The sequence below is a fragment of the Pongo pygmaeus genome, chromosome 19 (assembly GCF_028885625.2).
Source record: "Pongo pygmaeus isolate AG05252 chromosome 19, NHGRI_mPonPyg2-v2.0_pri, whole genome shotgun sequence".
Classification (NCBI taxonomy): Eukaryota; Metazoa; Chordata; class Mammalia; order Primates; family Hominidae; genus Pongo; species Pongo pygmaeus.
Window position 1 is genome coordinate 80,842,036 of NC_072392.2, and position 12,696 is coordinate 80,854,731.

Below are 12,696 nucleotides of genomic sequence, written 5' to 3' on the forward strand. Positions count from 1 at the left end.
TATTCTAATAATTTATATTTCTTTTTTGTCCCAGGTATTTACCACCAGAGTGTTTTGTGGTTGGGAAAGAACCACCAAAGATCTCAAATAAAGTTGATGTGTGGTCAGTGGGTGTGATCTTCTATCAGTGTCTTTATGGAAGGAAGGTAAGTTAGAAGGTTGATGGAGAAGCTTAATCTCTTTCTTGGGTGGCACACACACACACACAGTGCCTTGGTATGGATTAGTCTCTTGGAGTTAATTGTTGGGTTATACAAAATAGAATCCTGAAAGGAGTGGTTTAAAGAAAATACAGACTTAATACAAGCTTATTCGTAAGCAGAAATCCTCAACCCTAGGGCACCTAATGAGTTCTGCTGGGCTGTTAAAAACATGCACTTTTGCTGTTCTCAATTAGATCTGGAACATGTATTTATTCTGATAGTATGTATAGGGATTTACAAAAATCGTTTATTTATTAAAGTATACAATCTTCCCAAGAACCTGGGGGCCCCAAGAACCAAAACTCAAAATATCCCCAGAATCTTTATCGCCAGCCATCCCAGTAGTTGAACCTATTATTAATGAAAGCGTGCTTTATATTTCTATACTGGGGAGATGGTGTCAGGACGTATTCATTGTTACCTCTGATCAAGGTGACATATTTCAACAAGTGGTAAACTACACCTAATGAACTGTCATATTTGTTTTTCCTTGTGAACATGCCTTATAAATGTATATATTAGGATCCATTTGTGTATTTATGTTCCTGTTGCTGTTTTTGTGTGTTTGTATGTTTCAGTGTTTCCCAGTAGGCTGTGGGTATAAGCCAGATGGGAGTTCTGTGTCTCCTTTGAATTCTTAATATTTTGATTACATTCCCCAGACCAGGCTCTTAATTCAGATTATACCTTCTTCTTTAGCTTCTCCTTGGTCTTTCTTTCTTTTTTTTTTTTTTTTTTTTCTATCTCACTTCTCTAAAACAGGGAAACTATTCAGAGGTAGTAGGCTTAATTATTATTTACATTCCCTGACAATGTTGAATTGCTGCTGGTAACAGTAGTAGAAATTATCTAGAAATAACTGTTTGAGAGAGATCTCAGTAGAACCAGTATAGAGAGACTTGAGTTGAACTTGTTTTTAAGAGTTTATTAGAAAATGGCAGCTCGGTGGCCGGGCATGGTGGCTCACACCTGTAATCCCAGCACTTTGGGAGGCCGAGGCAGGTGGATCACGAGGTCAGGAGATCGAGACCATCCTGAGTAACATGGTGAAACCCCGTCTCTACCAAAATTACCAAAACAACAACAACAACAACAAAATTAGCCAGGCATGGTGACGGGTGCCTGTAGTCCCAGCTACTCGGGAGGCTGAGGCAGGAGAATGGCATGAACCTGGGAGGTGGAGCTTTCACTGAGCTGAGATCGTGCCACTGTACTCTAGTCTGGGCGACAGAGCGAGACTCCGTCTCAAAAAAAAAGAAAAAAAAAAGACAAAGGAAATGGCAGCTCGGCATAGATGAAGCCATTAAGTAACTCCAACTCTTTCTTTTTCCCACTCTGTCCTTCCCCCTCTTGGTTTTGACTTCCTTTCCTTCTCTTTTTCTGTTTCTTGAGTTGGCGTGAGGCACAGGTGTGTATTTCTTAGGGCCGCATGTATCCCTCAGAGCAGGTGAGGTTGCTGGGTCCTGCTCTAGATCTCCCTTTTCTCTGGTGTGATCAAAGCTTAGCAGAGCATTAGGATATAGGAGATGCTGCTTCTGGTCCCCACTCTGCTTTGACCTGGTAGTTGAACTGTGAGCAAGTTACATACACTCTGAGCTCTCACCCCCTTTATCTATAAAGTGAGAGAACTAGAGGGGATTGTCTCCAGAGTTCCTTGCAGCAATTCAAATTAGAAGATGTCTTATCCTTTTCCTTCCCTGTGGTATTGAATTGTTTTCTCTTTAATTTTCATCAGAGGCCCACCTTATTTGTTTGTTTTTATGTGACAGCCTTTTGGCCATAACCAGTCTCAGCAAGACATCCTACAAGAGAATACGATTCTTAAAGCTACTGAAGTGCAGTTCCCGCCAAAGCCAGTAGTAACACCTGAAGCAAAGGTAAGTTTTGTTTGACCCATTGGCCAACAGAAACGACTGCTTTGCTTTCTGTATTACTTTTTTGGGTAATAGTGGATGGATTCTTCAGTGTGAAATTCAGCAGTTAATAAAAATATTAGGATAGGCATGAATTAATGTTCCTAAGAACACTTGACAGAAGAACATTGCTGACACCCTGACCATCCCATCCCCAGTTCCAGTAGAAGGAATGTTGATAGGTGGGTGTTTTAATCTGGAAAGGCTCCCTAGAGTCAGAAGGGGAGGGAGAGCAGACTCCAGTTGAGGGAGAACAGGTGTGTGGATGTCATGAAAGATACCCAGCTTCATCTGTATTCAGGGATTATGATTAATTTGGGGAGCTAATGCCCATGTAGGAGAAATTATATAAGATTACTAAGGCATTTGTATTAGTCTGTTCTCATGCTGCTAATAAAGATATACCCAAGACTGGGTAATTTATAAAGGAAAGAGGTTTAATTGACTCAGCTCAGCATGGCTGGGGAGACCTTAGGAAACTTAGGTAACCACCCCCATGATTCAGTTACCTCCCACCAGGTCCCTCCCATGACATGGGATTATGGGAACTACGATTCAAGATGAGATTTGAGTGGGGACACAGCCAAACCATATCAACATTATAGGGTTAAATGTCAAGTGAATGGTAAGCAGTAAATTCTGTTGCAGTTGGTGAGGGCGTAAAAAACTCAGCGGGGCAAAGGAAACATGGAATGGGAAGTGGTGAAAAGGAAGCTATAAATAATCACTCATCCTTGCCACATCTGTAAACCAAGATTCTAGTAGCCAGCCTACTTTTTCCTTGCTATTTTATTTATCTCTATTTATTAACCAGTTCTACTTAGATGAGTGGTAGCCAGCCCCACTGGGTGCTGTGGTCATTTAGCATTTTTAAAGTCAAAGTGAGCAGTTATAAGTCTTTTGTTGTTGTTGGTTTGAGACAGAGTCTCACTCTGTCACCCTGTCTGGAGTGCAGTGGCACTATCACGGCTCACCACAGCCTCAACCTCCCCAGGCTCAGGTGATCCTCCCACCTCTGCCTCCCAAGAATCTGGGACTACAGGTGTGCACCACCATTCCTGGCAATTTTTTTGTATTTTTTGTAGACAAGGGGTTTCGCCATGTTGCCCAGGCTGATCTCGAACTCCTAGGCTCAAGCCATCCACCTGCCTCGGCCTCCAAAGTGCTAGAATTACAGGTGTGAGCCACTGTGCCCAGCCAGTTACAAGTCTAATCTCTTTTTTCGGTGTTTGATCTCTGCTGTTCCCTCACAGTGCACTTATGTGACATAGGTTAGGAGAGAGCCTCTTTTCCAAGTGGTTTAGCTGCCATGTCACAGGGTAAGAATTAACATCTTTAGCAGTTGTTTATAATTCCTGACTGATGGCTCCCTGTCCCCATTGTTCAAAAGTTTTAAGTACTGCATAACCAGGAAATCAAATCTGCAAGGGAGAAGTCCTATAACACATCCCTAAGGCAAATGCTGATTTCCTGACTGTCCTGGGAGAGCTGGAGAGAGGCTCAGCTTTGAAGCCTGGTTAACCTAATTTTGGTGTCAGCTCTGCACTCAGTAGTAGCTGTGTAACTTTAGGCAAGTTAAACCTTTTAAGCTGCTTTTCGTTATCCATAAAAACAGAGACAAAAACATCTTCCTTAAAAGGTGTTTGTAGCTAGGTGCAGTGCTGGGCACCTGTAATGTGCTATGATCATACCTATGAATAGCCACTGCACTCCAGCCTCAGCAACACAGTGAGACCCTGTCTCAAAAAAAGAAAAAGAGAAGGGTGGTTGTGAGGTTTAAGAGGACTGGTAGCACCTAACCCTTGGCAGATTCTCTAGCTAGCTGCTCTCACTAACCATGCCACAGCTGCCACCCAGAGTCGATACTGAGGGACTTGAATACGTTGTCTGGTAGATGTTTCATTCTCCTAATCTGTCAGGTTTTTCAAGACTATTTCTTTATATAACTTTTGTCAAATTTTCGTGTTTATTCAATAAATAGGTGAACAAATGTCTCCAAAACTTTAGAGTCTGTTAGATGAACTTGTTATGAAGAATACAGAAGTATCTCCAAATGTTTCCATGCATTATCTCCTGTGTCCCTGTTTCTCCAAATCCTACCCTCTTCTCTTCCTGTCCTCCCACAACAAATATTTATTGAATGCCTATGAAACACTAAGACACTGTTCCGGATAGTGGAGATGGAACCGAATATGTAGCAGTGAACTCTGCAGACCAGTTCTCTACCCTTAAGGAGTTTATATTGCACTTACAAGAAAAACAATAAAACAAAAAGTGGATACATTTCAGATGGTGACACATGTTATGAAGAAGTAAATCAGAGTAGGGGGATGAGGAGGTGGAAACCTCTTTTTTGATGGCATGGTTAGGGAAGGCCTCAAAGATGAAGTGACAGTTTGAGCAGTATATTGAATGGTATGAAGGTGGGAGCCATGATTTGCAGGAGCCGTAGATCTGCGGGGGAAAGCGTTTTAGCAGAGAGAAGCTCAGATGTGAGAATGAGCTTTTTGCAGGTCCACAGAGCAGATGGGAAGGTGGTAAGAGAGGCAGGAGGGTGAGGGTAAGTGTGAGGGAAGGCAGTTGCAGGTTTTAATCAGGGCAACTATGTGAGTTGATTGCTGTTTTAAGAGCTGACACTGGCAGCTACAGAGAAAATTCAAGGTAAATGAAGTTTACTTGGCTGAGTGCCATGGCTCACACCTGTAATCCTATGGGAAGATGAGGTGGCAGGATTGCTTGAGACCACAAGTTTGAGACCAGCTTGGGAAACATAGTGAGACCCATTTCTACAAAATATTTTAAAAGTAGCTGGATGTGGTGGGGCACGCCTTTGGTCCTAGCTACTTAGGAGGCTGAGGTAGAGGATCACTTGAGCCCAGGAATTTGAGGCTACAGTGAGCTATGATCATGCCTGTGCACTCCAGCCTGGGTGACAGAACAAGATCTTGTCTCTAAAAAAAGTTTTAAAAAACAGTATGACCAGTATTTAAGCCAAGATAACCTGTTTAACCCCAACTCCTTGTCTTTCACCTAGAAAGGCTCATTTTTAAAGGCCAATGATCATTATGTTCATTTCTATGAATTGTTTTTATCTTCCAAATGCTTTAACCAAGCCAGTACCTGTAAGTCTTTAATTTTGAAAAACCAAGATCGGCATTGTATTATTAATTTGTTTATCAAACATGGGGGAAAACCAAAAAATCAGTAGCTTGATTCATGTTGTAGATTTTGTTTCAAATCAACTTTGCTTTTTAGAGCAGTTTTAGGCTCATAGCAAAATGAAAGAATACAGTTCCCTTATACCGCCTGCTGTACCCATGCACAGCCTCCGCATCGACATCCCCCGCCAGAGCAGTCCATTTGAGAGAGCCAGTGAACCTATCTGTACCGAAACATCACATCATTGTCACCCTCATGTAAAATACCGAGTTTCTGTAATAATGACGTTTTAGGTTTTTTAAAATTAATTTATTTAAAATAGTTACATTGAAACTGATTAAACAGAACTAGCTAAAAAATAGGAAGAAAGCAAGCAGGAAAAGACAGATAATCTATATAAAGGCCTTTATGCTAAGACTTACAGAAACTAAAACTGCATATCCTCCATATTGGTAGTCAACTGGAATTCGTGTGCAACCCCACTCACTGCATTTTTGGGTCTACAGTGTTAATTGCAGATGCAAGTCCTTTTCAGGTTTCCCTTTACGACATAGGGAAATAATTTTATAACCTGTGACACATCATAGTGTTAGTCGTTGTGTGTCTCCTGACACTTCATATGGTGACAGAATTTTCGCTTCCTCAGGAAGTTCACATGAGGCCATGGTTTGTAGATGGAGGACCATGAAGTTAGATCGTTCCCATCCAAACCAGCGAAGACAAAAAGAGATTTTTTTTTTTTTTCTGTTGGTCTTAGCGCTTTGGGGGCAGGAGTATTTAGAAGTCGTGCTTCCTTTTTCCTCCCTTCAGTAATGGCTCGGCCTTTTCTGTCTGAGAAGGGGTCGGTGGCAGCAGAGAGGTACTGCTGTTGGTGCTTCTCCTTCCCTTGTGTTCTTTGGGTTTGCCTGGTAATTTCTGGGGAAGGCCCCTTCTCTTTAGTTGATATTTGCTCTGGGCCCTGGCAGCCGATAGAGAGCCTTAGGGTTCCGTCCGGGGGTGCTAAGACTATCTGCCTCTGTCTTCAAGAAACTCTCCTTTGCAGGCGTTTATTCGACGATGCTTGGCCTACCGAAAGGAGGACCGCATTGATGTCCAGCAGCTGGCCTGTGATCCCTACTTGTTGCCTCACATCCGAAAGTCAGTCTCTACGAGTAGCCCTGCTGGAGCTGCTATTGCATCAACCTCTGGGGCGTCCAATAACAGTTCTTCTAATTGAGACCGACTCCAAGGCCACAAACTGTTCAACACACACAAAGTGGACAAATGGCATTCAGCAGCGGGTTTGGAACATAGCGAATCCGAATGGATCTGATGAAACCTGTACCAGGTGCTTTTATTTTCTTGCTTTTTTTCCCATCCATAGAGCATGACAGCATCAATTCTCATTGAGGAGAAACCTTGGGCAGCTCCGGCCAGGCCTCGTAGGAAAAGGCCCCACCCGAGGTTCCAGCGTCAACGGCCACTGTGTGTGGCTGCTCTAAGTGAGGAAAAAATTAAAAAGAAAAACTGGTTCCATGTACTGTGAACTTGAAAACATGCAGACTCAGGGGGGTCCCTGATGCAGTGCTTCAGATGAAGAATGTGGACTTGAAAATACAGACTGGGCTAGTCCAGTGTCTATATTTAAACTTGTTCTTTTCTTTTAATAAAGTTTAGGTAACATCTCCTGAAAAGCTTGTAGCACAAAGGCTCAGCTGGGGATGGTGTTTGACTTCGGAGGAAAAAAGTTGCTATTGCCCGTTAAAGGCACTAGAGTTAGTGTTTTATCCCTAAATAATTTCAATTTTTAAAAACATGCAGCTTCCCTCTCCCCTTTTTTATTTTTGAAAGAATACATTTGGTCATAAAGTGAAACCCGTATTAGCAAGTACGTGGCAATGTTCATTCCAATCAGACGCAGCTTTCTCCTCCGTCTGGTCTCCTGTTTGCAATTGCTTCCCTCATCTCAGTAGGGAAAAAATTGAGTGGGAGTACTGAGATGTGTGGGTTTTTGCCATTGGACAAAGAATGAGGTTAGAAGACTGCAGCTTGGAGTCTCTCTAGGTTTTCAACTATTTCTTCACAATTTGAACACTTGACGGTTGTCCCTTTTAATTTATTTGAAGTGCTATTTTTTTAAATAAAGGTTCATCTGTCCATGCAGTCCTCTTGGATTCTCTGAATGTAGTAACTATGAAGCTATGCCAAAGGTAGGCAGAAAATGGGCTTGGGAGCCAGACACTCCAGGGATCAGTAGTTCCTACCCATAGTCTTTGTGTGCTTGCTAAATGGTGTACATTTCTTGTTAACCACGTTATTAAAACTTGATCAGCACATAAGCTTTCTCCTGTTAGATCTTTTGGCAGCAAACAACCTTCCCCCCAAGCCTCTGAATTTTGTGGGTGTGTGGTGGTGTGTGTCTGTGTGTGCATGTACACACACACTTTGTCTAGCTCACTTTAAAAGATTCGTCAAATGGAATTTTAAAAATAATCTGAAAAGAAATAGATATTTCAGGCTGAGCCTGGTGGCTCACGCCTGTAATCCCAGCACTTTGGGAGGCCAAGGTGGGTGGATCACGAGGTCGGGAGTTCGAGATCAGTCTGGTCAACATGGTGAAACCCCATCTCTACTAAAAATACAAAAATTAGCCTGGCGTGGTGGCGTGTGCCTCTAGTCCCAGCTACCCGGGAGGCTGAGGCAGGAGAATTTCTGGAACCCAGGAGGCAGAGGTTGCAGTGAGCCGAGATGGCACCACTGCACTCCAGCCTAGGCGACAGAACGAGACTCTGTCTCAGAAAAAAAAAAAAAAACAAGGAGAAATAGGTGTTTCAAATATGAACATTCTTTTGGCACCAATTTTCTTTTTTAATTTGGTTGTTTCTGAGATGTATGATCAACTGAAGATGGAGCTGAAATGGGAGATGGGTGGCCCCACCGTGCCCTTGAAACAGCAGAGCACTCCTCAGTAGAGAGGGAGGGAGCCAGAGCCTGAACATGTGGTCGCCAGCTTGGAATGTTACTGACATATGTGGCGAGGGCTTAGCCAGAAATATTTAAAGATGTAGTATTCCGGCCTGCGAGTTGTCTGGGCAGGGAGGGGGAGTCAGAAAGAGTAGAGAGCTCTCAAATAACTCATGACTCTAGTGTTCCTTTCACATGTGAACAGTGTCACTGATGACACATTTTCTAGGACCTTCGTTTGTTTTGTGGACCTGCCTCAGTCTCCTCAGTATCAGGCGATCTTAAGGGAAGATGGAGTGTTTCAAATTGGAGAGAAGTTCATGGGTAGGTATCGTCCTGTGGAATTCTGAATGCAAGGAAGTCAACCCCAGAGGCCTTGGTACCCCCAGCTTTCTAAAACTACTTTATTGCAATTTATATGTATATACACATGCACATATAAACGTGTGCATTTATGTATGTGTGTATAGTACCTTTTTTAAAAAAACATTTCCTTCAAGCTGCTAAGCAAAGGGTCTCACAGGTTGAGCACAGTGCTGAGAGGATGGTGTCTGCATAATGAAGACATGGATGAAGCCGAGACCGTGTTCAAACTCACTGAAAACAATGAAGTTCTATTCCTTTTTTCTTCTTCTCCAATGATCTTGCAGTTGATTTGTTTGTTTTTTAAGTTTTTAACTTTTTTTTAACGTTGAAAAAATGCTGCGTCTTTCTTTAAGCCTTCCCAGTAACTTCCTGCCTTCTTTTTCCCCGTGGGCTTTTAAGTGAAGCTGCAGGATTTTATCTGTCAGTCTGCCCTTTCTACCCTTATCCTATTGAAAGGATGCCCTCTTCCCTTGCTTTTTTGGTCTAGGGCCTGTTTGGAGCTAACTAGGCTTGGCTGAGTCTGGGCAAGACCTTCTTCCGAGGCATGGACAAGCCCCAGAGAACATGCAGAACATTGACCTTTCCATTGACTGTCTTTCAAGCAGCCAGTGAAATCACTAAGTGGGGTTCTTCCATGACATATTTTGTTAATATGGGTTTCACTTTTTCCAAGAATAGTCCCTTGTTGCCACAATGTTGATTTACTTTACACAATGACAGTATGTATTAATTTGTAATTAAACCCATCCAGATTGTTTTAGCCTTTTCCCAATGGGGTAGGGGAGGGAAGAAGGATATTAAAATAAGTTTTAAGAAGTAAATTTCCCAGCCTCTTGATTTGACTCTAGTTCTCCAGCTTCACACAGGGACCTGACCACCTAGGGTGTAGATGGGGAGAATCCTGGCAACAGGCTGAGTCTCGGGGCATTGCAGGCATGGGAATGTGTTGATTCATGCAACACCTTTAGTATCTTCAAGTGTGCCAGGAATGATGCTTGTTGGTGGGAATACAGCAGTGAACAGGACAGGGAAGGCCTGGCAATCCAGGAGTCAGCAATCCGGGAGTAAGGGCCCAGGAGGGAAGGAACTGGGCTCGTGCAGTGTGAGATGGGCAGCTTTAGATGGAGACTCACCAGGAAGAGCTGTATGTCCCCACTTCTGTGGCAGACCTGAACATGTCAGCTATCTAAAAAAGGGTTCTATTTCCTTGCCTCCATCATTCTCATTGCCGAAGCTATCTGCCTCATTTCTTAAGGCAGAATCACAGAAAGGTTAAGAGCCTAGCCTTTAAAATTAGGTTTGGGTTTAGACCCCACCTCTGCAAGCTTCAGGGATATCTCTTTGCACTGTGGGAGTAAGGAGTAGAGATAAGATATGTAAAGTGCCTGGCTTGCTCATAAGAGGGGAATCAAAAAATGCAGCTTAAAAAAAGATCACAAGATCTAGTAGTGGAACCCCAAGTTCACTAGTGTGAGGTTCAGAGCCTTCTCCTCACCACATGCACACCTTTGAAGAGACTGCCCCTTTGGCTTGAGGTTCAGTATCAACCTCTATCTTACAAGGTCAGCAATCTCCTCTTCCCCTGGCTCCAAAACTGCTTTTGGCTGAACCTGGGAGAAGCATCTCTATGGACAAAGGTGTCCAGCAGCGTCAGCATCACCCGGGAGCTTATAGAAATGCATACTCTCAGGTCCCACCCATTCCCACTGCGTCCGAAACAGAAGGGGAGGGGCCTAACAGGCTGTTTCATCCTCCAGGTGTTGCTGATGCAGGCTCCAGTTTGAGAACACCGCTGTAGGCTACCTGACTCCCAGGCAGGATGAACACTGAAGGGTACCAGTCCTGCCACCCTTCCTGCCAGCCAACTACTGCAATAAGGGTGGGGTCATTAGAGAGGGTGGCTATCAGGTCTCTTCTGAACTCACCCACTTGGAAGACAGGACTATTATTTTCTACATTGGGAAAAAACTCCAACACTGTCGGCTGTCTGACAGCATATGATGTCATACATAGTTGCCTTTATGGGGAGCACCTGGAGGGCCCCTACAACATACCCCTTGCACAAGTACCTAACAATACACTGAATACATTCACTCCTTCGGGCAAAGCTTCTCACCCTTGGCCTTCTCTTAAAATATAAAACAACTATTTATAACATTTTCCTTTCACCTGAGGGGTCCAGGGCTGCAGGAGGAGCTGGCCAAGACCTGGGTCTGCTTATGACTCCACCCTGGCCCACTGGATGAGGGAGGGGTGAGGAGGGCCAGGGCTGGACTGCAGCTCTTTGGAAAGCTGGGAGAGAAGAGGTCGCAGGAAGAGGAGGAGGGTTAAAGGGGCGGGGAGTGGCTAGGGACTCAGGTTGCTGTTGAGTTCTGTGGTTGGGTAGGGGGAACCTGCCAGAGGCTGGGAAAACAGGCAGGCCTGGGAGCAGGTCTGGGACCTGGTGGGGGCAGGGAATACAAGAGGGCTATTGTGCTGGGGGAGCCCAGCAGGGGTGTGAGACAGGCTGGAGTCAGCAAAGGGGTGTGTGTGTACATGTGTGAGGCGCTGGGCAGGAGACCCCGTGGTGAGGGGGTCAGAGAGCAGCTGGCTGACTGACTGACTGACTCCTGGGTGTGGAGGGAAGTGCCCAGCTAGAGAGCTGTGCTATCCTCAGCCTTGCAAGCAGCCTGCAGCTGTGGTGGCTTCCCCATGTGCTATCCAAGGCTTTTCACCCTGAAAGCTGCTTGGAGAGGGAGCAGAGGTCAATAGCAGAGAGAAGGGGCTCTAGCACTTGTGCTTTGCAAAGAAGTTTCTCGGCTGTGTTGCTTCACAACCTAGGCATATGCAAGGTAGGGGCAACTTGATGGGTTTTTTTCTTCTTTTCCTTTTTTTTTTTCTGTTGTTGTTGTTGTGGAGGCAGGCTCTTGTTATGTTGCCCAGGCTGGTGTTGAACTCCTGGACTCAAGTGATCCTTCCACCTCAGCCTTCTGAATTGCTGGGATTACAGGCATTGTGGCACTACGCCCAGCCACTCTCTGATTTTACGAGTGGAAACTTAGGCCTAGAGAGGTTTGGTACGAGCAGTGGGTGGAGCAGGAGTGACTGGGGAGGAAGGGCCTACAGGCTTGAACATTGGGTAAGGTGGATTCTATGAGTGCCATCTTTTGGGCAGAGGCTGCTGTGGGTAAGGGCTGCACTTCGGCTCCCCTCCCCCAGACTCCCTTCACTTTGTCCCTCCCCTGCCTCATGGCTTATGGCCCTCAGAAGAAATCTACTTGGAGACCCAGCCAGTGTGGGCAGCAGACTGGCTCTGCAGTCCTGGGCTGGAAGTGAACTTAGATGGGAAAATGGAGGCATAGCTTCGCAGAATGTCAGTGCTGCCTATTCCCTAAGCCCTCTCTGCTCCTGTCACGCTCATAGATTAGGAAGCCATAAGCCTATCCTGCCCCTAGAAACTGCATCTTCCTGCTCTGGAGTGCCCTAATTGGGTAAGTGAGAATGGGACCCTCTGCCTTGGCTTCCTTGAGGTTGCTGTAAGGCATAAAGGGGTTGTGGGATAAAACAGAGGGTGAGGCTGGTGGCCACTTCCATGTCACAGTGGCCCCAGGAGAGATGTCCAGAAGACATAGATGTCCCCCTAGTGGGGGCCTTGGCTTGTCATAGTGTCAGACATGAGCCCTTCAGCCTGGCTCACATGCCCTAAGAGCAGGGCAGCACATCCAGGAAGGCCTTGCTCCTTTGCATCTGCGACCCTCTCAACCCTCCCCACAACCTTCACACCAATACCCCTCCTCCGGCGTTCTCTGCCACATCAGCTGGACAAAAGTGCCCAGCTTTGGCATCGTAGAACAAGGTCATAGTACAGCCCTGAGTGAGGACTGCACTCACACCACAACTCCACAACTTGCTGTGTGGCCTTGAGCCAGGCACTCCCACTCTGAGCTACAACTGCTGCATCTATGAACTTCCTGCATCCACTTGGACACCTGTTGGGCCCTTCTGTTCATGCACTGGGCCAGGATTTGTGGGTGATGAAAAGGCCCCTCAGCTTGGCTCCTGCCTTAAGGAAGCTTACAGCTGAGAAGCTGAGTGGGAGCTGGGAGGTGGGGAGTTGCGTAAGAGTGAGATGA

At 45.2% G+C, this 12,696-nt stretch overlaps 1 protein-coding gene across 6 annotated transcripts in view; it reads left to right on the forward strand.

Moving 5' to 3' along the window:
• The window catches only part of TLK2 (tousled like kinase 2), a 135,731-nt gene extending 128,138 nt beyond the window's left edge, over nt 1–7,593 (forward strand). For all 6 annotated transcript variants that reach the window (XM_054458909.2, XM_054458915.2, XM_054458910.2 and 3 more), the window contains 3 exons: nt 35–146; nt 1,973–2,080; nt 6,318–7,593. In XM_054458909.2, the coding sequence (XP_054314884.2) occupies nt 35–146; nt 1,973–2,080; nt 6,318–6,491 (394 nt within the window). In that variant the 3' untranslated portion in view covers nt 6,492–7,593. The remainder of the gene's footprint in view (nt 1–34; nt 147–1,972; nt 2,081–6,317) is intronic.
• Nucleotides 7,594–12,696: the final 5,103 nt, after the last annotated feature.